The 24,456-nt window shown below is 36.4% G+C and overlaps 5 protein-coding genes and 1 pseudogene across 7 annotated transcripts; 4 read left to right on the forward strand and 2 right to left on the reverse strand.

The window, feature by feature from the left end:
• Positions 1–115: 115 nt before the first annotated feature.
• LOC104717754 (oleosin 18.5 kDa) lies at positions 116–1,341 on the reverse strand. The gene is made up of 2 exons (XM_010435380.3): positions 789–1,341; positions 116–578 (listed from the first exon to the last, which is right to left on the reverse strand). The coding sequence occupies exons 1-2, from the start codon at positions 1,163–1,165 to the stop codon at positions 410–412; spliced, it is 546 nt and encodes a 181-aa protein (XP_010433682.1). The 5' UTR covers positions 1,166–1,341; the 3' UTR covers positions 116–409.
• A 3,174-nt stretch (positions 1,342–4,515) lies between these two features.
• Positions 4,516–5,478, forward strand: LOC104720127 (peptide methionine sulfoxide reductase A4, chloroplastic-like). Its single transcript, XM_019231139.2, has 2 exons — positions 4,516–5,018; positions 5,125–5,478. The coding sequence occupies exons 1-2, from the start codon at positions 4,686–4,688 to the stop codon at positions 5,404–5,406; spliced, it is 615 nt and encodes a 204-aa protein (XP_019086684.1). The 5' UTR covers positions 4,516–4,685; the 3' UTR covers positions 5,407–5,478.
• Positions 5,479–6,591: 1,113 nt separating this feature from the next.
• On the forward strand, positions 6,592–8,085 carry LOC104717757 (peptide methionine sulfoxide reductase A4, chloroplastic-like). Its single transcript, XM_010435381.2, has 2 exons — positions 6,592–7,246; positions 7,619–8,085. The coding sequence occupies exons 1-2, from the start codon at positions 6,722–6,724 to the stop codon at positions 7,868–7,870; spliced, it is 777 nt and encodes a 258-aa protein (XP_010433683.2). The 5' UTR covers positions 6,592–6,721; the 3' UTR covers positions 7,871–8,085.
• A 158-nt stretch (positions 8,086–8,243) lies between these two features.
• On the reverse strand, positions 8,244–15,817 carry LOC104717755 (ATP-dependent DNA helicase SRS2-like protein At4g25120; annotated as a pseudogene). The gene is made up of 29 exons (XR_015568485.1): positions 15,453–15,817; positions 14,484–15,180; positions 14,345–14,386; positions 14,087–14,250; positions 13,570–13,786; positions 13,385–13,441; positions 13,206–13,311; positions 12,991–13,114; positions 12,840–12,914; positions 12,594–12,719; positions 12,376–12,507; positions 12,192–12,275; positions 11,911–12,024; positions 11,704–11,804; positions 11,295–11,361; positions 11,155–11,205; positions 10,723–10,800; positions 10,428–10,634; positions 10,276–10,314; positions 10,082–10,153; positions 9,886–9,972; positions 9,765–9,815; positions 9,481–9,686; positions 9,296–9,389; positions 9,135–9,185; positions 8,881–8,943; positions 8,717–8,776; positions 8,570–8,632; positions 8,244–8,485 (listed from the first exon to the last, which is right to left on the reverse strand). The product of XR_015568485.1 is annotated as an ATP-dependent DNA helicase SRS2-like protein At4g25120 (transcript).
• Positions 15,818–16,185: 368 nt separating this feature from the next.
• LOC104717758 (metacaspase-2) lies at positions 16,186–18,594 on the forward strand. Of its 2 annotated transcripts, none has more exons than XM_010435382.3 (5): positions 16,186–17,095; positions 17,169–17,499; positions 17,739–17,859; positions 18,040–18,300; positions 18,403–18,594. In XM_010435382.3, the coding sequence occupies exons 1-5, from the start codon at positions 16,525–16,527 to the stop codon at positions 18,460–18,462; spliced, it is 1,344 nt and encodes a 447-aa protein (XP_010433684.1). In that variant the 5' UTR covers positions 16,186–16,524; the 3' UTR covers positions 18,463–18,594. The 2 variants fall into 2 exon arrangements, with proteins under 2 accessions (XP_010433684.1, XP_087325342.1); XM_087469216.1 differs by having other exon boundaries at positions 16,300–17,095; positions 17,172–17,499.
• A 977-nt stretch (positions 18,595–19,571) lies between these two features.
• LOC147935862 (uncharacterized) lies at positions 19,572–22,537 on the forward strand. Its single transcript, XM_087470526.1, has 3 exons — positions 19,572–19,871; positions 20,372–20,507; positions 20,619–22,537. The coding sequence occupies exon 3, from the start codon at positions 21,467–21,469 to the stop codon at positions 22,421–22,423; it is 957 nt and encodes a 318-aa protein (XP_087326652.1). The 5' UTR covers positions 19,572–19,871; positions 20,372–20,507; positions 20,619–21,466; the 3' UTR covers positions 22,424–22,537.
• The last annotated feature ends 1,919 nt before the right edge of the window (positions 22,538–24,456 follow it).

Raw genomic sequence — 24,456 nt, forward strand, 5'->3', positions numbered from 1 at the left:
ATCTCAATGTAGAGTAACGCTCCCATACAACTTATGACTGATAAAGTAACAAGAAATAACACATAATACAACAAAATATAGGGAACAGAAAAAGAAATTAAGATCAAACATTAAATTCACAAAACAAGACCTTTACTATATAGACGTCTCCACTTACAAACAAAAACAAAGAAAGTACAACATGTAACGATTACAAATTACAATAAGAGAAAAAAACAAACAAACAAACATGGTACCACTTGACAAAATAGAAACACATAAAACATAGGATTTACTTATTAAAAAAAAAAGAGAGATATATTAGCTACTCGACATCGCTGTTTTTATTACCTTCCCCCTGATCAAATTCCAAACACTTTATTCCTCATAAACTCTAAGACTCCACGACATCGGATAGCAGTGGGGTAATTTAAGTAGTGTGCTGAGTCCCACGGGTACGGTCACGGTCATGTTCCCCACCCGTATGTTGTTGTCCATAGTACTGAGCTCTGTCTTTCAGATCCTGAGCTTTGCTTCCCAGCTTCATCCTTGCACTGTCCAACTTATCTGATCCTTGTGGGTGCTCTCCCGTTGCGTACCTATTAACAATGAACAATCAATGTGCATCATACTAAGCATTCAGCTATATTTATGTAGAGACAACAGCCTATAGCTAGGTCAACCAAATTGATCCAAAGCTACCTGATCAGGCTACTTCCCAAGAATTTGTAAAGCTACTGCCCAAGACATGCATGCACTGAACACATATTGTACAAATTAATGGAATACTGTGATGAATGTAATCTTACCTGTAAATCCAAGAGAAGACGGTTATGGCTGCTATGCCAAACCCACCCGAGGAGAGAAAGCCGGTGATGAGGAGTGCTACGGTGATGAGAGCCGGGACTAGGATTGGGCTGAAGATGACGAGCAAAGGAGTTGCAACAGTCAAAGCAATGACTGTTCCTACAAGGGTAAGGCTGGAGAGGACAAGGAGGGAACCACCAGCTGTGACAGCAGTAGCAGCTTTAGCAATCTGCCTAGACTTGGAGTAGTCTGATCCTCGTCCCATCTGGTACTGGTCTCGGCCGCCCATCATCTGGTACTGGTCTCGGTCTCGGCCTATCATCGGGTACTGGTCACGGCCGATGATATCGTGATGGGTTGTTCTAGCTGTATCCGCCATTTTGCTTTTCTTGTTGGCTAGAAAAGGAAAACAAGGTACTGAAAATGAGATTGATCTCAAGAGAGACGGATGTCTATATATTTTGGAATAGGAATGAGTTGCCAAATTGTTTACATATATGAAGAGAGGGGACGAGAGTCACGTGTCAATGGCGTCATCATGCAGTTGTACGCCACCTGTTAATAGCGTCACCATGCAGCCGCTGCATGTGTAAACGAGAGGGGTCTACTTGAGGACACGTTTGTTTTTTTGTCTAGTTTACTTGGAATGTGGCGTTGGCAATGAACCGAACGCAAAACTTAAAATGGACTGTTGGGCTGGTTAAATATGGGTTCGGGCCTTCAATGCATTCCTCCGACACAATTAAAACGACCATTATTGGCAAATGAGACATCAAATAATGAAATGAAAAACCCCTAAAGGTAAAAGAGGAACGAAATCAAAAAGAAAGTGAGATACATAATATAAGGACGATTTTGCTCTTTTAGTTATCGGTAAAAAACCATCATATACCCAAAAACGATATTCATAAGAGGCTTGAGAGCTTTTAGCTCTGTTATACAAACGCAAATTTAAGCTTATAAAATAAAATAATTTTCACAAAACACACCAATTTTTGTTTTTCTTTCATGACTTGACAAAGTCAATTACATCTTTCAGAGAATAGCCACAATGTTATTTTTAGACAACAATGCCCTCTAACCAAACTATTTTGGTTTGGTTTTCTCCCATGAAATGTAACAGTTTTTTGATTAAATTAATTAATTTCAATAATATATAAATAAGTAAAGATAAAGAAAATGAAGAGAGAAGAAACGAAGAAGTGAAGATGTTTTGTGGTGAAAAAGTCATTGTTCTTCTTCATTGTTGGGAAAAATAACTACAAAATAAACTTAAGTTTTTTGAATTTAAAACATAATTATATATGCTAGATTTGCAAGATTTATGTGTAAAAAAAATTAAAAACGTACAAACACAAAAGATTATGAAAAAACTGTGAATGGTGGCTAAATTTTTTTTAGGTTTGCAGAAGAGGGTAGTCAGGTTGCAGATGATTGCAAAATTACAAAAATATCCTTCATTAAATTTTTTCTGTGTACGTGTACGCATTTTATGGTGTACGTAATATTGATTATGTGTACGTCTATTAGATTATATACTATTATGGAGTATATATCCAAATATACATGTTCACAGCCAACACAAAACTTATATTGTAGTAAGTATGTACACAATACATATGTTTTAGTTTTACAAGGGTTGTATACGGTAACACGAGAATAAAGTACATAAAATATAAAATAAGGGATAACTTAATTAATTTTCTAGTTCATTTATAAAAAAAATATTAAAATAAAATAGTTACTATTTGTAACTTTGAAATGAGAGAGAACGTGATGTCGAGTCCCTCACGTAAACAATCACTCGTGTATATATCATAATTTCTCATTGTTTCACTTACTGTATATGTGTATATGGCAATACTATTATGGTATACATATAATAATAGTAATTGGTTGGTCATTTGTAATATATTTTTTTTGTTTTGTTTTTAAACTCCCAACTTCTTTAGCTCTAATTTTAAACTCATTCTAAACTCTAAAATTCCACACAAAGCACCTAAAATGACAAGTGAAATGCAAATATGATTAGACATGCTTATTAAATAACAAATGAAGAGAAAAAAGCTTTAAACCTCACAAAAGTACATGATATCATATACAAGTTTGACAAATGCTGGAAATTAACCCTAAATTGTATACGTACACAATCATATTAATTTCAACGTACAAAATCCCTAAAACTTAAACCATAAATCATTTACGTACATGATATTGGTTTAAATATACACAACCCCTAAACGAAACCTAAAAATTACCTTAAGCCATGTACGTACATAGTCATACTGGCTTAAACTTACATACTCTCTAAACAACCCGTATATGTAAAAGATCATCTTAACTTAAACGTACACAGTCCCTACACAACCCCTAACAATTAAACCCTAGAAAACCATATAGGTACATATTAACTTAAGCGTATATAACCCCTTCAAACATACAATGTCTTTCATGTCATACTAATTTTACTTATGTCTCATGTACAAGATCTCAATATACATTGAACCTGTGTACGTACACAATCTCAATATACATTAAACTCGTGTACGTACACAATCTCAATATACATTGAACTCATGTACGTTCACTTTTTTTTTTCTTAAAATTTCTCGTATTATATATAGCATTGTTTCCGATTACATAGATTATAAATAACTCAATATCCGATGTATATATTAACTCAACATTTGATGTATACAAAGATCGTTCATACATGATTTGAATATTTACCATGTAAATTTTAATATATACGTACACAAAAGTATATAATTTATTACCATGTACGTACACATATGTACATGTCATTGTTAATCTCCAATTATCTTTAACGACACGATTCAAATTAAAAAAAATATATGAAAATGGGTCTTACAAGATAGAGAAAAATAAATTATAATTAATAGTACGAAGATAAAAAATAGTTATAACAAAGAAAAGAGAAAATACTGTAAAAATAAAAGAGAGTGATAAATAATAATAAACTTAAATTATATAATATTTCATAATTTTTTATTCTTTGATTCCCTTATTACGCTATAGTTGGCCAGAAAACTAACTAGCACCATTTTAGTCATAAGGGGACAATCCTAACTTAGCTAAAGACTTCATTTGGTTTGTTTGATTAAAAAATTTAGTTGTCCAAAATTATAGAGGTGGCTAACACATGAAAAATACTTTTCACTTTGACCTAAATTGAATAAAAAATTCACCTTATGGCTACTGCATATAATTTATCTTATAAAATATATATTTAAATACAAAACAAACTCGACTAAAACTTGTGTTTTACTAAATCACCACCTTATTGATGCATGTTGTTATGGAGAAGAACAAAATTAAAATCCAAATTCAAAAAACTTACACGTCTTTACTTTAACATTCACAAAGTTCATTATTTTGGGATTTATTATTTTTTTTGTTTTTTTGAAGGCTAATATTTTTGTGGATTTCACATGCATGTGAAGAAAAATTAGGATGTAGTCTGCTGGTTAAAGGTTTGTGTGGTAGGCTAACATTTAATATATTGCGATGTATCTGCTGCACATAGTGTCTATGTACATTTGGATCAGGAGTGATATTGTTGCCAAAAACGTGACGATTCAGACTAATTCAGGAAATATATTGCAAATTGAAATACAGATCTATCACTCCGGATCCAAATGAACATAGACAACTATAAGCAGCAGATACATCATAATATAACGCCACCTAACCAATTTATATCATACCAGTGTACAATACCAAATGAACATGGACACTATATGAAACAGATACATGACAAATATAAACTTGAGTTTGTTATGTCAAAACGGAAGACAAATTTGTATATATAGAGAGCCAAACCCATTTGGCCTTTCCCACAAACCTCTCGACGATCCATCTCTGTCTACAAATCCACGATGAACAACTTCTTCAAAGTCGACCCTTCCTCCGCCGCAATCGCCCAAGGACCCGACGACGATGTTCCTTCCCCAGGTCAGCTATTCGCTCAATTCGGCGCCGGTTGTTTCTGGGGTCTGGAGCTAGCTTACCAGAGTGTTCCTGGTGTGACCAAGACCGAGGTTGGGTATAGCCATGGGCTCGTTCACAATCCGACTTACAAGGATGTCTGTACTGACACCACGGGACATACCGAGGTTGTTAGGGTTCAGTACGATCCTAAAGATTGCACCTTTGAGAGCTTGCTCGATATTTTCTGGAAGCGCCATGATCCAACATCCTTCAATCGTCAGGTTCTTGCTTTGTCCCTTCATAAAAATCGAGACTTTATCACATTTCCATCTGTTCTTATTATGTTACTATACAGATCATACTGATGTTTGTGTGTTGATTGAGCAGGGGAAAGATGTGGGAACGCAGTATCGATCAGGCATATACTACTACACAGACGAGCAAGAGAGGATGGCTCGTGAAGCTGTTGAGGTACAGGAGAAGATCTTGGACAAGAAGATTGTGACAGAGTTACTTCCCGCTACAAAGTTTTACAGAGCGGAAGAGTACCACCAGCAATACCTGGCAAAAGGCGGTCTCACGTGTTCAAGACCATCAGTTGGAAAAGGTTGCAAGGATGCAATCCGATGCGATACAAAAGAAGTGACTTGTTTCATGAAAATGCATTAATCTGTAGACCACAATATTTGTGTATTGCCAATATGCGAATTCTATAAAAATGCAATAAAACAGTTTCTATAATTATCTTTTGATTTTGAGTTTTGAGCAATTTAGAAGCTAATCTAATGGTCGGAACATTATTTGGATGCATATTGAGTTATTTCACGACACCACCAAAACAATTTCCGTGGATTTCATTCTACAAAATTGACTTTGTACATATTACTTCTTTTATATACAAGATTAAGAAATCGTGATCATGACCAAGTTTATGGAGTGAGTTAACTTAAAACTTCTATTGCTTTGAATTTTTTTAAGGATTTAATCTATTGTGATGTATCTGCTGCATATTGTGTCTATGTTCATTTGGTATTGTACACTGGTATGATCTAAACCGGTTAGGTGTCTTTACATTTCAGTTACTGGTTTAGAGGTATTGGTTTACCCAGTTCTAAGTCTGAATAAAAAAACCGCACAATATAATCTCTACATATACTTATTTAAGCAATCTTGGTAGAAGTTTAAGGGTCTATCTTGTAGTGTATTACAAAAAAAGGATATTGCATATTAATTAATTTGATAACTAAGATAAGCAAAGTTTTGTCCAAAAAAAAAGATAAGCAAAGCTTATATTGTTTTATAGAACAATTAAAAAATATCTTTGAAATTATTTAACAAATTCTATTTCTTGATTCAAAATTTTTAGAAAACAATAACAAACAATTTAGAACAATTATAAAACTTAATTTTATTTATAAACCTGAGATTAAATATTTGAATCTCTAAATTGTTAATAATAACAGAAATATTTTAAAACTAAGATACAACATATTGCTTATATTTTAAAAATATAAAATATTATATCTAATTTATTAAATATTTTTTTTGCATTACATCGACGCAATGCTGACATCTTATTAAAATCTAAGAAATTGCAAATGTTAGATTTTATTCAATATAATATATATAACTAATAAAAATCGAAAAGTTAAATCGAGATTTCTAAACATGACACTTTCAATACATGTGTTTATTTGTTTTATGAATTTTACCAAATTTATATAATTTATGGATATGAACAATGTATCATATACAAGGTCGAGTAAATTAAATGTAAAAAATTATAGAATATATAGAATAAATCAAATAAAATTTCTATTGTTATTTTATAATAAATAAATTATAGTGAAGTTTACTCAAAAAATTTTGTGTGCTGGATGACTATCTAATCTCAGTTTATTATGTCAAAAGGGAAGAAAATTTGTATATCCTTTGGCTTCTTTAAAACTAGTTCCAAATAGCACCACGTCACACTGCATCGATAATGCAGGTCCTCGTCGCCTCTCCTCCGTTCATCTCCGCCGCTGCTCTCTCCAAACCTCTCCATTCCCTCTGTAAAGCCGCACTCCCTTTCTCTAGAGCCAAACCCATTTGCCCTTTCCCCCAAACCTCTCGACGACCCATCTCCGTCTACAAATCCCCGATGAACAACCTCTTCAATCGGCTCGGTTTCGGCTCTCGTCCCCAAGCCCAAGTCGACCCGGCCTCTGCTGCAATCGCCCAAGGACCCGACGACGATGTTCCTTCTTCAGGTCAGATGTTCGCTCAATTCGGCGCTGGTTGTTTCTGGGGTCTGGAGCTAGCTTACCAGAGGGTTCCTGGTGTGACCAAGACCGAGGTTGGGTATAGCCATGGGTTTGTTCACAATCCGAGTTACGGGGATGTCTGTAGTGACATCACCGGACATAACGAGGTTGTTAGAGTTCAGTACGATCCTAAAGATTGCAGCTTTGAGAGCTTGCTCGATGTTTTCTGGAAGCGCCATGATCCAACCACCTTGAATCGTCAGGTGATTGCTTTGTCCCTTAGAAAAATCGAGACTTTATCGCATCTCCACTTGAAACTATGGCTCCGGATGCATTACATGTTTAGACGATCTCTCTGTGGTCTTACTTCAATCTTTTTATAGATTTGGTATTCTCATCACATGTGTAGAAGAACTTCTCTGTGGCTAAGTTGTTATGTATTTAATTTGAGGTTAGAGCTAAGTAAGAATCTTAGCTGATTGTGTGTAAGTGACCGTTTCCAATATGGTTCTACTTAAGTCTGCTCTTATCAATCATGTTACTATACCGATTATGCCGTTGAGGATGAATCTAGTTTTCTTGTTGTGGTTCTTCACATCATACTATTACTGAATTTTTGTGTGTTGATGGAGCAGGGGAATGATGTGGGAACGCAGTATCGATCTGGCATATACTACTACACAGAGGAGCAAGAGCGGATAGCTCGTGAATCTCTTGAGATACAGGAGAAGATCTTGAACAAGAAGATTGTGACAGAGTTACTTCCCGCTACAAAGTTTTACAGAGCGGAAGAGCACCACCAGCAATACCTAGCAAAAGGCGGTCGCATGGGTTTACGACAATCACCTGAGAAAGGTTGCAAGGATCCAATCCGATGCTATGGCTAAGAAACTTAAGTCACTCGTCTCTCTAGCACATAAAAAAGAAGTGAGTTGTTTCATGGAAATGCAATAATCTGTAGATCACATTTGTGTATTGTCTTTGTTATGTAATCAGTGGTGATGATGCACATCATATGCTTACATGAATGTTGTGATAAATTTTATTAGTGTTACAAAACCAACCATAATAGCATAATAGCCAATATTCAAATTTTATAAAACGTCACTTGTTCTTGTGTTTTAGCATATACTTGATGGGAATACTCATACATTTTGAGAAGAAAACAGTTTCACATTTTCTTTTGATTTTGAGTTTTGAGCAATTCAGAAGCTAATCTAATGGTCGGAACATCACTTGGATGCATATATACATGAATTATTTCACGACACCACCAAAACAATTTCCATGAATTTCATTCTACAACATTCACTTTGTACATATTACCATTGTTCTTTCTTTTATATTTGAAATCGAGATCATGTCCAGGCACCTTTTTTTAATACATTTGAAAGTATGGATTATCTTGAATCTCAGAGTGATTTGTACTGTTCAATCAAGCGTGACGCATGGAGACGTGATGTTGGGGTCACTGTGCATCCGAGACTATGCAGAAATGCGATCTGCAGTTTCAAAAAACATAAACAAAAGTGTATCATTTTCTAATCTTTGGCTGACCAAAAATGTGAGCTTGATGAGATTTTTACCTGTTTAGTCGTTGCTTCTGAAGTGCCCATTGAGTTTTCAATCCTCAGTTTTTGGAAATGCTCCTGAAACAGAGTTTTTTTTTCCCAAGTTTAATATAATGAGTTTTAAAACTTCTATTGCTTTGTCAAAACAGCGATATCTATTACCTGTTTCTCGCGCACTATATGAGCCCTTGTGTCTGCAGGAAGTTGTTCCCACCTAAGTACCTGATATCCCCAAAATACACAGGAACATGAGCACCACAATCTCAGTTTATCATTTTTATCAAATCACTAGAGTGTGAAAGTGTTTTTCAGATATTAATGCTCACATGTTCTGCATATTGGAACGCTTCCTCAGAAGTCAATAATGATTTGAGTGCTCGTAAGACATCCTAACAAAATAGTGCAGCATCCAGTTAGTCACCAAAGCATATTCCAACACTCTGTATGGCTTAGTAGGCTTTAACCATTACGCTTCATAATAAACTTAACAGTAACCAAGCAAGGAAACGACTGCATCGGAATTGTTTATGGTGAATAAATCTACAGATTATACCACATTTACTGAGAGAGGTATACCAACCTTGTGTTTGTTCTTCTTGATGGCCAAACGTTCACCAATCACAAACTTTACCTGCAAGGTGAGTTAAGAACATTGACATGAAAGGTGAGTTAAGAACATTGACTGGCGCTTAAATTAGTTAGTTGATCGAGAAAACTGTTTGCAAAGTATGCGATACTCACCTTGTCAATCAGCCTCTTCGGTTCGTGGAATGCTTTTTTCTTAGCCCAGCTGTGAAATAAGTGAGAGACAACTGATCTAACCTCCACATCAAACCTGTTGAGGATAAAAGTTCTACACCTTTTGAATGATGAACCACACCAAAGATTACCAAATTAGATAGTTCTGTTGGTTTTAAACATGTAACCTCTTAAGGAAGTTGTTCCCATTGAGTGCATATGCTGCTATTGACTCCTCAGTTGCATCATCTGCTGGAATGTTCATCACATCATTGTCTGTTAGTTTACTTTCCTCATGCTTTAATTCTTCTGATCCAAAACTGGAGACGCTCTGGTCAGTCTTGTTTGGAAGATTTTGATGAACTTTTCTACAGTCATTTACGCTAAAATCTCCCTGCAAACATGGTTGAGAGTTCTTGTTAGTTCTATCACATTATTATGTATAAAGTTACAAATAGACTGAGACCTGAACCTGAAGAAGATGGTCCGGAATCTCTTTAAGAAATCGTGAGGGTTGGAGCACCTAGATGGAACATCATTAGTCAGAGACAAAGTTTGAGAGGACAAATTCACAAACTATGTGTAGTACTGACCTGCCAGTTTGAATCCACTGTCACATAAAAAAAAAATAGTTTCTTGCGAGCACGAGTCATAGCAACGTACAAAAGGCGACGTTCCTCCTACAATTTAAGCAAACACTGTGCGGTTAAATATATATTTGTAGAGTCCGCAGAGGTGGGAAGTGGGTAGAGAGTTAATAAAAGACTTCATGAGAAGGAAAAGCTATACCTCAAGTGATGTTCCACTCTCTGATGAATTGCCGTTAGACTCATGTAATAGGGGAATCTCGTTTTCATTAGCCTGTTTAGCAAAACTATGATTCAGACTGGGCCACGGACCTATTTTGTTTCATTGATTTTATAAACAAGTATTCCATAGCCGCCAACAACTCGGTAAAGAAAACCAAAGAGGGTGATATATACCTTGATTATGAAAACTATGTCCCATTCCAAACCTTTCGACTTCATAAAGAAATACAAGAGATATTAGTCAATATTTCCATTACTACCTGAAGCAGCTAATTCTAACACAGATGGGTAACGAACTGTGGACTGGTCGAGTGGTAGACAAAAACCTGATGAATGGTGGTTAATGTGACAGAATTTTCATTGTCATGTTTTCTTGAACGAAAATTTTCAGTTTCGCGCTCAGAGATATAGTTGATAAATGAATTAAGTTGCTTGCAGCCTTTGCTTTCTTTGACTGCATCCACTTCTCCTCCAGTTGTAGTGCAATGAGTGGAAAGAAACTCAGCTACATCATCCAGTAAGTACTGGATTACCTGAAATCATTCCCCCAAAATATTTTTAAAACATACATAACGGGAAAAGAAGATTACCCAAAGTTTTTGAATGGCAAAAGCCACATACAGATCTAAGATCGTTGTCCTCATTAAGCAGTTTTCCTCCATCATTATCCACAATGGCTCGTTGCTCAAGAAGGTATTTCTACAAGTTGAAACAACATGAAAAGGTAAAGCGTGATCAAGAAAAGAAATGGCTATGATATTGCACACAGAATTTGTAAGGAAAGACACAGTAAATCTTCAAAGCAAAATCACATGTTCAGAAACTATTTTTCATTGAAACTTACACCTTAAAGCCTACAATCACGATATCTACAAACTTTCAAGAATGAGACGGGATTGTCTAAGTATAAAGGTCCATCTTCTGTATATATGACTTACTTCGCAAACAAAAATATAAAAGTGCCTGCATGTTTTGCTATATACGACTCCCGAGATGACAGTGTCGGTTAATGGCTATAAGCATGTCATCACTTAAGACAGAAAAACCAATTACCTGTGGTATCATATTTGCCACACATGTTATTATAGCTGAAAGTGATTGTTCCTGCAAATAGTTAAGATGTAACTTGTAAGGGATTTGTATTTTATAGTACTAAGTTAAAATAAGCATGATCACTTCAATTAACATCTTACCCTGTCAACCAGCTTTGCTACCATGTCAAGAGTTTGCAAAATTTTGCGTCCCTGGGTAAGCTGGCTCCTGTGGTTAATTCAAACGAATCTAAGAAGCTTGGCAAGAAACATGAATAAAAAATAACAAGTCTTAGGGGATAAAATGTGCAGCATTCTTAGAATCTGTAGATACACATAAATATATATACATATACTGATATACACACAATGTCACTTAGATCTGGGTGGCAAAAACGACCTATATGTATCACTCTAGTATGGTTCATGAAAATAAAAACAGACACAGTTATATGAGAAACTAGTATATATGTCTTGGTTGGTAAACGTAAAAGCAAAAGATATTCTCAACTCAGAATTAAAACTAAGCAATATTATATACTGATTTCTAATGAATTTCATCAAGCAGTACCTTTTGAAGGTACCCGAAATCTTGGCACTGAAGATATCACTCGCCGCTGAGATAAAGCTGCATTTCCTACTAGTCGAGATTTTTTCAATATGTTCTATAACCTGCAGACGGTGGTAATAAGTTACTGATAGCTACAGCTGAGAAAGAAAAAGTGAATCGTAGATAATCATGCAAATCAAATAAAACAAGAGCAAATGAGGTTCAAACCTTTTTCTTTTCCTCTTTCTCAAAAGGAAGCAATGCCTTGAACACTCGCCTATAAGAAGCATCATCGCATTCGGCAAATGTTGTTTTCAGCATGGCCAAAATGATTCGGACAACCTTATTGTCAAATGATACGGGAATCATCAATGTCATGAATTGAGATACACGGAGATCATGCAACAGTTAAAACAAATGAGATAAATATAAGGCATTCTACCTTTTTCCTGTAGAAAGCAACACCATGCAACAGTTAAAACAAATGAGATAAATATAAGGCAATCTACCTTTTTCCTGTAGAAAGCAACACCATGAACATTAAATGGTATCTTTCTTTGGCGGAATGCATTTTGGAAGACTTTACCTGACACCTGAATATCAGTACATTCGTGGTTTACCAACATAAGTAAATATGTTAAAGAGTTTTAAACATTCTGACAACATGTCATCAAGGAAAAGAGAAGTACTGACCTGCCTCCTATAAAGAATGGCGATATCTCCGTGGGAACAACAAGGTGTCGAGTCATCATTGGTGATTTCAATTATTTTGTCAATGACATATGCACACTGTGCTTCCTCATTATGGCATTCTTTGACAGTAATCTATACTGGATAAAACACAAAAAGGTTAAGCCTGTTACTGTAGCCATTGAATGATGCAATTTCTTATAAGGAAAAGTTCAACTTGCCTTAGATCCCTGAGAATTTTCAGACGAAATGCTTTTTGATTGGCACCGCTTCGTATTGTTTTTTATGATAGAAGATGCGGCTTCCACAATATGGCGGGAGGAGCGATAGTTCTTTATAAGCCTGACCTGAATCAGAAGCAGTAAGATAAATGTTATGCATTTGCAATCCAATGGTGAGAGCTTTTGCTTCCTTAAGACATAAATCATATGTGGTCTAATATTTGAGTTAGCCACGAAAAGACAAACCTCTTTGTAATTTGGGAAATCTCGGCGAAACGAATCAAATCCTGAACTGTCGGCCCCGTTAAAACCGAAGATGGACTGCAAGAAAAGATGTGTCATACTTCCTTTGAATATTCAAGTGAAAAAAAGTAAGCTTTGTTTGAAAACAACGCACCTGATCATCATCACCAACAATAGTTATGTGATTATGAGACCCTAGCATTCGTAGAAGCTTGTACTAGTGTCCTGGAATTCATCAACTATGATGGCTTTCCAGGTATCTTGGCATTCCTTGAATACTTTAATCAAATGCAGAAAATACACGTGAACACAAGGAAATCTTGAGCGTCATAAATCATATATCCATAAAATTTATCCAAGTGGCGTCACCTTCAGGAAAGTCAGAGAGGAGTGTGACCGAACAACTGATCAAATCATGATAGTCCAGAGCATCACAAGCTTTTAGGATATCGTTGTAGTTTCCAAGAATTTTAGCCTGTATCGGCACCAGTACAGAATCATATCACATGAACAATTTCATAGTAGAGATGTGTGAAACCATTACTTACTCCTATCTCATTGCCCATCTTACGGCACTCCTCTGGAGTTTTACCAGAAGCTTTTCCCTAAAAAAAGAAAACAAGTTGAAATCAACTAATTGTAAGAGACATATTATTTGCAAAGGACAGGATAAAAGCATTATAAATAGACCATAAAGTAAACAAATTATATCATTTCTTTATTTATTGGCAACCTGGGTCACAAATTTCTGCCATTTTTTTGATAGATCCTTGGCGTATTCAGGACATACTGCTCCTGCTCCTGCACTATTTAAACCTTCTCCAGACTCGCATGCACCGGAAGCCTTGCTTCCATTCTTCTTTTCCTCCTCGTACAGACGCACTGCTTCTATTATCGCTCTTCTTTGTTGCCCATGCCCATACACTGAGAATTCAGATGTACGTTCTAACCTGTGACAGTAGGAAAGGTATAAGATAAATGAATCCCATGAATCTATAACATTAAAGATGTCAACAAGTGATTTGTAACTAACAACTTCAAACGAATACATGTAAATTTAAATTAGTGAAATCGCCAAGAATCTATAAATTCAAGTATTACTTCCATTTATTGTCCCTGTAACTCCAGTTTAGCAACATAGGTAGTTACATTGTTCAGTAATGAGGAAAAATCATTTCATATCTTCTACCTACATTTAGACTTGAGATTAATTACCAAAATATCAAGAAATTCACAAATCATATTCTCACTTTTCTGCATGCATCCGACAAAGCTGCAAGGAAAATGAATGGAATGTACTGATTGTTATGTCTTTAGCTGCTTTCTTTCCAGCAGATTTTCCTATGCGTTCTCTCATCTCAGATGTTGCTGCCGTAGTGAAAGTCATTGCAAGGATATTTGATGGATTTAGACCCTATCAAGTTAGAAAGAACACAAATCTTAAAATGTAAAGGTAAGTTCAAATCTGATTTCATATACAAGATCTCAAGTACAGAAATTGATAGTACCTCATTGAGCAACACTAAGACGCGGCCAACCATGGTGGAAGTCTAACATGGGAAAAGGAATAATCAGCACTGACTATATAACATGAAAACCCACAAAAATTCTTGCCTCATAGGAAAAGAAAGTCTGTAAGAAACCAACCTTTCCACTACCAGGACCAGCAATAACCATCAAAGGAGTTGATATATTACTACAGGCTGCATCACGCTGTCTATCATTTAAAGACTGCATATATTTTGAACACTCATCAGGCATGGAATTGATCAGTGCAGGATCAGCAGCAACAGCAGCCTCTTCATCAATGAGCTTCAAGTTAACATTACAGTCTGACACAAACTTTTCAACATCCCTAGAATCTAAGGTGGCCTTGCTGAGGTCACTGCTCTTATCATCTTTAAACGGAATCTGATTTATGCTGGCACTTGGAGTTTGACAAGCTGCTTTTCTCGCTGACTGTTCAAAGATAAAGTCAATCTCTTGTAAAAAGGAATCATCGAGGTCATCATCATCAAGAAGCGAAGAAGAAGGTGAGCAACCATAGCTTAGTGTAACTCTTTCTGGCTGTTTCAGGGGAGTAACAAATGGGTCTGATGAAACTCCATCGTCCCCAGAAATCTCGGTATGAAATGCATTTATAACCTCCTCATCCAGATCAAACCTAGGAGTAGGGGTGGTCATCCCACGAGGAGGAGGATAACAACCATCATCAGGTGACTCAAACCCTAGTTTTAGGCGTTTGTATGGTGTATTATTCGCTGATATCTCCATAAGAGGAATTCGATTGAAGCTCCTACCATGGTGAGCAAGGGATTCAGTACCCATTGATGATTCCTTCACTCTGCAACACCAAGTAGATAAATTTATCACATATTTCAGGCAATCCCATCAAATCTGGCGAATTTTAGGGAGAGCTAAATGTAACCGAACTTCAAATACTAATTGCAAAATTACCAAATTCTAAAAAAAGCATGGGAAATGGAAGAGCAAGGTGGGGGTCACTTCACTATACTACGATGAAATCAGAAATTTATGGCAATTGAACAAAGAAAAGATTAAAGAGTAAACCAAGAATACGAATAAAATATTGAAAAGAAGAAGGCAATGGACGACCTTTGAGGGAAAGGATTGGAGAAATGAGCTGCATTCTCAAGTGGCCTTTTCCGGTCAAGGAGCGGCTTGGCGCTTCTGAAGCTTTGAGAAATCCGAACAGGGGTATACTCTTGATTCCACATCCCTCTGTTCGGCGGGAGATTCTCCATCCTTCTTCCCCCTTTGATGATCTTCGTTCGGAGAGAAAGTGTGGGAAAATTTCGAAATGATTTGTCTCTGAGAAACTGGAAAAACCGAAAAACCTAGGGGGGGGGGGACAAGGAATCTTCCGGGTATAGAAGAAGATCTTATTTGGGCCTTGAGCCCACGTAGGGCCCTTCGCTTTTTTTTTTAATAATGGACTTTTTATAATCTTTTCCGATATTATTGCAAGCATGCACCACTAAATTCTATTTTATATCATTTACCTTTCGTTACTTTATGATTTTTCCAAAACGCTACTCTTTCAACTGTATTCGATCATCTCCTATTTTCTTTGTTTGGATCCTTTTGTTAATTAGTGGACTTTTCAAATTGTTCAAAATCACCAAGTGTTGTTGATGAGTTGCATGTCTTGTATTGTGTATATCCATCAGACATGACAATGTCCATGGTCAATATAGAACAGCTTCATATATGACTATATTGACTATAGTAGTATTATAGTGGCTAAAATTAATTCCAATAATCCAGCAAAGTCATCATAAATCAAAGTCAACTACATTCTAATTAGTTCCTTCGCACTATCAAATCCATGCTATAATGGAAAAAAAAAAATAGAAGAGAAGGAACAATAAAAATTCTCAACTTGCTAATTCAATTTGTGTTGTGCATTGTACATATATTCAAGTTGAGACGACTTCATAATGATCCACAAAAAAAAGTCTTCACGATCGAATACATAAAAAGCCTGAAGTCGTCTATTACTCAGCAATTTCTTCTTTACCTTCTTGGCATCTTCTTCTTCTTCTTCTTCTTCTAAAGTTCCAATGTACAAGATGAAAAGCTTGAATCTGTTACTAACAGGAAATATAGGGTGGAACTAGAAATCTCGAGAAAATAAAAGGAGTTGTGGGATATTTTAAAGAAAAGAATGGTGTTGCTCGTGGACTGCTCCAGCTGTCGTACGCCGCTTCATCTCCCTCCCGGAGCCACCCGTATCCGCTGCTCCATTTGCCACGCCTTCACTCTCATAGCCCCCGAGCCCCGTCTCCTATCCCACGCGCCGGTTACCCCTCTTCCTTTTCCCAACTCATCTCCTATAATTCCTGCACCATCCTCTCACATCTACCCGCCACCAGCACCCTCTCCGTTTAATCACGCGCCGCCTGCACCGTCTCCATTCAACCACGCGCCTCTAGCACCCTCTTCGTTTAGCCACGCGTCTCCGTTCACTCACGTGCCGTCGGAACCGTCTCCGTTCAACCACGCGCCTCCAGCATCGTATCCGTTCACTCATGCGCCACCGGCACCGTCTCCATACAATCACGCGCCGTCGGGTCCCCCGCCGCCGGTACACGGAAAGAAGCGAGCGGTGATCGTGGGGGTTTCTTACAAGAATACCAAGGACGAACTGAAAGGATGTATCAATGACGCAAAGTGCATGAAGTTCATGTTGATGAAGCGTTTCCACTTCCCTGAATCTTGCATTCTTATGCTCAACGGTATTATTCTACTTAACATTCATATTTTCACAATAGTATAGACTTAAAAGTGTCAAAAATGGTGTACGTATAGAAGAAGAAGAGGACGCATTGAGATGGCCAACGAAGAACAACATAACAATGGCGATGCATTGGCTAGTTCTAAGCTGCAAACCGGGAGATTCCCTCGTTTTCCATTTCTCCGGTCACGGCAACAACCAGATGGACCACAACGGCGACGAGATCGACGGCTTTGACGAGACTCTTCTCCCGGTGGATCACAGGACTTCAGGTGTCATTGTGGATGACGAGATCAATGCTACAATCGTACGGCCTCTCCCTTATGGAGTCAAGCTCCACGCCATCATTGACGCTTGTCATAGTGGTACCGTTTTGGACCTGCCCTATCTTTGTAGAATGGACAGGTACGACGATATCTAAAAGTCTTGTTAGTTAGAATTTTTACTTTTCTTCTCGGTGTTGCGTTTCCAATTTACAAAATTATATGATCAAAACATGTAGCATGTAGAAGTAAATGTTAAAAACCCAATGGAGCCATGTAGTATATATATGCCCCATAACTATAACCAATAAATTAACACAAAATGGGAACTGTTTATGTCTGTCTACCTCATTAACCCTTTTTTCTTGTTCCTATTTTTAGGCTTGGAAACTACGAATGGGAGGACCATCGGCCTCCATCAGGAATGTGGAAAGGTACGAGTGGCGGTGAAGTCTTCTCCTTTACGGGCTGCGATGATGACCAGACCTCTGCTGACACTCCGGTATCCATTTCCGCCTGTTAGCAATATATATAACTTCTCTAGATTTCAAACAACTAATTTTGATAGTACTGGTAAACAATTCCACAAAACGTAAAATCATCCATATTTTATCTTTTCACCGTGATGTTATAGTAGCTACTCTAAAAGCTCTCATCACAAAGAAACTTGTGTCCACCGCAGCAATTGTCAGGGAGTGCGTGGACTGGAGCAATGACGTATGCATTCATTCAGGCCATAGAACGTGGCCATGGGACGACTTATGGGTGCTTACTGAATGCGATGAGATCAACGGTTCACGAGGTCTTTGACAAAAACAAAGGAAGAGAGCTTGTGGAAGTGGAAGGCGGTGATCTTCTCACTACTCTTCTTGGTTTGCTCATCTTAGGCGCTGTTCCTTCTGATGAGGAAGAAGAAGTAAACCAAACCCCTCCAAAAACTCAGGTAATCCATATTCATCTACTTATAACTTTGGTAAAATGGTTTTCATAGCAAGGTTAATGTTAATTAAATTGCATTAATTGGCATATTGGATTGGTACCGCAGGAACCACAATTGAGCGCTAACGAGGCATTTGATGTGTATGGGAAGACGTTCTCTTTATAACATGGCATGAAATGGAAGAGTATAGAAATTTCAGAAAATCAATTAAATTCTTTATTGAGTGAATGATACATGGGACATGATCATTGTATATGTAAATCGGCCTTATGAAGTTAAATACATTTAATACTGGCATATGGTGTTCCCCATCATAATATTCGGTATTCCTAAGTTTAATGAAATCAGACAAACAAAACACACGGATGTGGTGTATAACTTTTCCTATCAAAACCGAGATTTCTTTCACTACAAGAAAACAACGGTTTTACGATGGACGAATATGTAGCGAAACCTCTGAAAATCGACAAAAGCGAGAGATTTGGGAGGAAAGTCTGTTCCTCGCAAATCGGTCAACGTCGCAAATCTCTCGCAACCTTTGCAAGGAAAAAAATTCTCTCGGAAACTAAGCGCAAATTGCAACGAACAAAAGCGGTAGCAAATTCATTGCAACTTAGTTCCTAGTAAATCTCTCGCAAAGTTTGCGATGTGATTGCAACATTATTGTCTCACGCAAATTTTGAACAATATTATTAAGACGAAATTGTACCATATAATTAGTGACTTTTATTTTGCTTAAAAGTAATAAAACTGAAATTCAAATTAAAATAAATATGTAGTTTACAAAAAATAATTATATATACATATATGTATATATAAAATAAAAACATTATACAAAATATCTACATCAGAAAATAAAAGTTACAAAAATTAATTACACAAAATTTACAAATTACAATGCTTTTGTTGACATCTCCTTGATGACTTCTTCGTCTTCCTCGTTTCTTTGCTCTTTTTTTTTTTTAACAATCAGCCTTCCTTTTTTCTGAATCTAAAAGATCTCCAAAAATCAGATACACATACATACACACACACACAACAAGTAATACTAATTTCAATTCCAAGCTAAGACCATGATTATCGGTGGGTTCAGGTTGGAGTTCTTAGTGTTTTGATGAAAAAAATAAATCAGAAGAAAAGAAAATATGTAAGATCTCCTCTTATATAGTATACTGGATCATGGGTTAAGAGACTGCTACGTGTCAGCTGTCTGTTGGGCGAACAGAAAATATAAAACGAAAAAAAAAAATCATCCGATTGATTTTATTATTTTTCCTCTCTCTCTCTCTCTCTCTCTCTCTCTCTCTCTCTCTCTCTCTCTCTCTCTCTCTCTCTCGTTCTCTCGCGATTGGAATCTCCGAAACAAGAAAACGGTTTGGAATCAGAAGCTTCATGGGTTTGAATCGAAGGACCGAGAATGGTTTGGATTCAGTTGGGAATGAAGAGAAGGCGATTCGATGGGATTGGAGAGAAGAAGATTAGTAGCGATGGCGATTTGGAAGCTAATCGCCAATTGCATGATTCGAGTTTCAGTCGAATAAATTGGAAGAGATTGAAACAATTGGAATCACAAGGTACGTTTGTTAGTACAATTGCATGAATAACAGATTGTTTTATGATTAGGGTTCTTTGATTTTCGATCTCAAATTAGGGTTATTTGATGTTAGTTAGAAAATTAGGGATTTGCGTATAAGCCTTGTGATTTTGGAGTTGTTATACTTTATCAGATGTTTGATTGAGACTCAAGATGATTTTGTTATGTTATAGAGATCACTGATTCGTATTTTGTTCTTTTTTTTTAGTTATGTAGATGGATACGTTTTTTGTTCTGTCATAGCTTTGATAACCTTGAGTTAAGTATTAATGATTGAGACTCAAGATGATTTTGTTATGTTATAGAGATCATTGATGCCTTTTTTGTTCTGTTTTCATGATTATGTAGATGGATATGTTTTTGTTCTGTCTTAACTTTGATAACCTTTGGTTAAGTATTAATGATTGAGAGTTTAGCATTTTGTTCTGTTATAGAGATCACTGATGCGCTAATACACTTATGTTTTTCATGATTATGTAGATGGAAAGACTGATTACAGGAGAAGGATCCGTATTATCAACCAAGACATGAACAAGTACAATAAATCGAGTACCAATCTCTTTGTTGTCCGGTTTACCAACAAAGACAAGAACAAGTACAATACATTAGGTTGCTGGTGAGGACAATACATCAAGGTTTTGAGTTCTATATCTTTATTTTAGTTAAGCATGTGATGTTTGTTTTCCTTTCTAACTCTTTTTTTTTTTTTTAATTCATTCTTTAACAGCTTAAAGAAAGCTAGATGATGAGTATAGAGTCCTTGTGTCTGTTCGGCCATCAATGAAGGTAATTTATTATCCTTCTCTTCCTTAATTTACTTGGTGTTAGTTTAGGTATGAGTCGATGTCATTGCTTTCGGATGGTGGTTGTGATTAATACGCTTATGTCATTGATGTCATTGCTTTAGTATTTGTTGCTTTGTGCGCTTATGTCACTTGAGGCTTTATTAAATATGTATGTGTACTTGATGGTTTGTGTTAGGTAAAAACTTGATGCTTTGTTAAATATGTATGTGTACTTGATGCTTTGTGTTAGGTAAACACTTAGTTTCAAAATTTAAACCATTTACCAATCTCTTTAACACACAAGTTCTTTCTTTATAAACCCATTACCAATCTCTTTAACCCACAAAAGTAAATAACACCTAAACATTAAAAACCCTTTAGCAATCTCTTTCTCACGATATGGATTCTGACGACTCTTTGAATCCATATCTTCCCTCCTCTAGCTATATGAACCTCTTACACAGCCAACTTGATAACCAAAACCTTGAATACACTCCTCTTGATAGTCCATGTTCTGAAACTCCATCTGAACCTGCATCCCCTCAAGAAAACCGTAAGTCAAGGAATGCATGGTTACCAACAGATGATATCATGTTGGTCAGTGCTTGGCTTAATACTAGCAAAGATCCGATTACTTCCAACCAGCAAAGACTTGCATCCTTTTGGGGGAGGATTGCAAAATACTTTGCATCCTGTCTGAATGTTGATGGTCGGCCAAAGAGAGAGGCGAGTCACTGTAAGCAGAGGTGGGGGAGGATAAACGAATTGGTGTGCAAGTTTGTTGGATGTTATGAAGCTGCAAAAGTGTACCGCAGCAATTCGTATGATGGCATATGGTTGTGCAACTGATGCGTTTGACGAATACCTCCGTCTTTCTCCAAATGTGGCACTAATATGCTTGGACAAGTTTACAGATTCAGTCGTAAATTTATTTGGAGATGAGTACTTGAGAAGACCCACACCAGCAGATCTTCAAAGACTACTCGACATTGGCGAGTATCGCGGATTTCCCGGCATGATAGGAAGCATCGATTGTATGCATTGGGAGTGGAAGAATTGTCCCACCGCATGGAAAGGTCAATACACCCGCGGATCTGGAAAGCCCACAATCGTTTTAGAGGCGGTGGCTTCGTATGATCTCTGGATCTGGCATGCTTTCTTTGGACTACCAGGTACATTAAACGATATCAATATTCTTGACCGATCTCCAGTCTTTGATGATATTTTGCATGGTCGAGCTCCTAAAGTTAAATACAGTGTCAACGGACATGAGTATAAATTGGCTTACTATCTGACAGATGGTATTTATCCAAAATGGTCTACTTTTATCCAATCTATTCCACTGCCACAAACTCCAAAAGACGCTTTATTTGCAAGACAACAAGAAGCTGTGCGTAAAGATGTAGAGCGTGCTTTTGGAGTTTTGCAGGCTCGATTTGCCATAGTCAAAAACCCGGCACTTATTTGGGATATAGTAAAGATTGGAAAAATAATGAGAGCGTGTATCATACTGCACAATATGATAGTAGAGGACGAACGAGATGGGTACTCTCTGTTTGATCAAACTGAATTCACACAAATGGAGTCAAGTAGAGCTTCAGAAGTTGACTACACACTTCCAACACCCAGGCCTTCATGTGTCGCTACTATGCTCAAGAATCGAAAGGATGTTCGTGATAAGGAAAAAAATAAGTGCTTGCAAAATGATTTGGTTGAGAATATTTGGGCAAAATTTGGAGCTAATTAGTATTAAAATTAATCATTCTCTCCATTTATAAATTGCACTTCTGTTGTAATATGTATTAATGTTTTATTATGTTTTGTATGTTTGAAAATTAATAAAAATGGAATATTTCTTTAATTTTATAAAATCTTTAATGTTTACACATTTATATCACTTCTATTCTATTTAAAATTTTAAAAAACAATATTTTCAAAAATAAGAGACCCAAAATAAGAACCTACCAATAAAAGAGAAAATTTTATCTAAGAGATCATGAGTTCTTATATTCCAAACAGTACACAATTAATTCATAAAAAATTTAAGAACTCCCCTTATATGAACCCCCCAATAAACTTGCTCTAACATCACAAAATCGAATCAGTGAAGGAGTTGTTGTCCAGCTCAAAGTTGATGTCGCTCTTCCCCTCTCACAAAAATCTTTACTTTTGGAAATCTATAAAACAAAACAAGATTCATAAACTAAGGATAATTAATAAACAAAATTACAACACAAAACGAAATTAAAAAACTGGGAAAAAAAATACCATTGTCAGATCTGTTGTAAAAATGATATATGCTCCTCTCCATCACAAGCACCATCCTCCTCCTTCCTCGTTCTTCCTCTCTCACGAACATCGAAACCTCTACGGCGCTACTTCTCCCTTCGTCCCCATCAGAATCATATCTTTCTCATGCCCTCTCCAAATCAAGCATGAGACAAGCAGAAAACTTAAATCGGACAAATAAAATAGTAAAATCAAAGGATAGACAACCTCAGATCTAGGTTTCAGTGGAACGACAAAAGGTTTAAAGGAGAGGAAGAAAAAGAATCGAGTGAAATAGAGAAGGATTTATTGGAAAAGTACCAGAGAAGAAAAAGGAAGGAGAAAAATGGAGTTTAGGGTTTTTGTGTTTAATATAAAGATTTAATATCCTCGCAATTCCATAGCAAATATTGCGAGGGATTTACTAGGCTTTCTGTTTATATAGAAAAATTCTGCGTCGCAAATCCTCGCTAATATTGCTAGGGAATTGCAAGAGTCCCTCACAAATCCCTAACACACCACTAAAAAATATATAATTTATATTTCGAGATATTTAACATTAGCAAATCTCTCGCAAATATTTGCAAGAGATTTGTGAGAGACCGTAGCAAATCCCTCGCAAAGTCTTTAGGGTTTAGGTTTTGGAATTGTCATTTCTGCCCTATCTTTGATTTTAAATCTTGGATTCATTTTTTTAATCATTACTAGTAATGTAATTAGTCTTTAGGGTTTAGGTTCAAGAGTTTGAAGTTGTTATTTGCGAGGAAATTGCTATGATTTGAGTCGTTTGCGATAGAATTACGACGGATTTGCTACGCGTCTAGCAAATCAGTCGCAAATATGTCGCAAACCTTGAATATCTAATTTGTAAAAACCATCAAAATAATTTAAAAAGTTAGTAAAACTAACTTTCAAGTATATTATAAGGTCCAATGTCTCATCATACTCTTTTCTATCATTAATAGTAATGTATTTTAGAATAATTCACCTTATGAACATATTCAAATGTATTTCAGAATAATTATATTAAGTTTTGTAATATTTATAAAAAAATAATTTTCCTAACTTTGCAATAGATTTGCTATGGCTTTTGCAATCCACTCGCAAGTCTATAGCAATTTTGCTATGAATTATGTTTTCTCAAAAACGTCGCATTATTGCAATTGATTTGCGAGGAAGGAGACATTCCCAGCGAATTTGTCGTAAATGCCTTGCAATTGAGCAGCGGATTTGCGGCGACCAGTTTCCTCGCAATTTTGTGAGGGATGTGCTAGGGATTTTTTTATTTCTCATACATTTCTTGCAAATCTACCGCAAATTTGCGAGAACTATAATCCATCGCAACTCGTACTCGCAAAAGCGGTGTTTTCTTGTAGTGTTCGTTTCAAATGGACTTCGCTTGAACTTAAACAGGCTCGTCATCATTGGACGTAGATTTCTCATAATAGTATTCATTTACCTCGATTCCTATATTTTCAACCCAAAAAAGCATCATAATATTTCCTCATGCAC

This window comes from Camelina sativa, chromosome 10 (assembly GCF_030686135.1).
Source record: "Camelina sativa cultivar CO46 ecotype springtype chromosome 10, ASM3068613v1".
NCBI lineage: Eukaryota > Viridiplantae > Streptophyta > Magnoliopsida > Brassicales > Brassicaceae > Camelina > Camelina sativa.

Coding starts and splice junctions, on each gene's coding strand:
- LOC104717754 (XM_010435380.3), bottom strand. CDS start 1,165: ATGGCGGATACAGCTAGAACAACCCATCACGATATCATCGGCCGTGAC. Junction 579..788: donor GTCTTCTCTTGGATTTACAG/GTAAGATTACAT, acceptor CATTGTTAATAG/GTACGCAACGGGAGAGCACC.
- LOC104720127 (XM_019231139.2), top strand. CDS start 4,686: ATGAACAACTTCTTCAAAGTCGACCCTTCCTCCGCCGCAATCGCCCAA. Junction 5,019..5,124: donor CAACATCCTTCAATCGTCAG/GTTCTTGCTTTG, acceptor TTGATTGAGCAG/GGGAAAGATGTGGGAACGCA.
- LOC104717757 (XM_010435381.2), top strand. CDS start 6,722: ATGCAGGTCCTCGTCGCCTCTCCTCCGTTCATCTCCGCCGCTGCTCTC. Junction 7,247..7,618: donor CAACCACCTTGAATCGTCAG/GTGATTGCTTTG, acceptor TTGATGGAGCAG/GGGAATGATGTGGGAACGCA.
- LOC104717758 (XM_010435382.3), top strand. CDS start 16,525: ATGGTGTTGCTCGTGGACTGCTCCAGCTGTCGTACGCCGCTTCATCTC. Junction 17,500..17,738: donor TATCTTTGTAGAATGGACAG/GTACGACGATAT, acceptor TCCTATTTTTAG/GCTTGGAAACTACGAATGGG. Junction 17,860..18,039: donor AGACCTCTGCTGACACTCCG/GTATCCATTTCC, acceptor TGTCCACCGCAG/CAATTGTCAGGGAGTGCGTG.
- LOC147935862 (XM_087470526.1), top strand. CDS start 21,467: ATGAAGCTGCAAAAGTGTACCGCAGCAATTCGTATGATGGCATATGGT.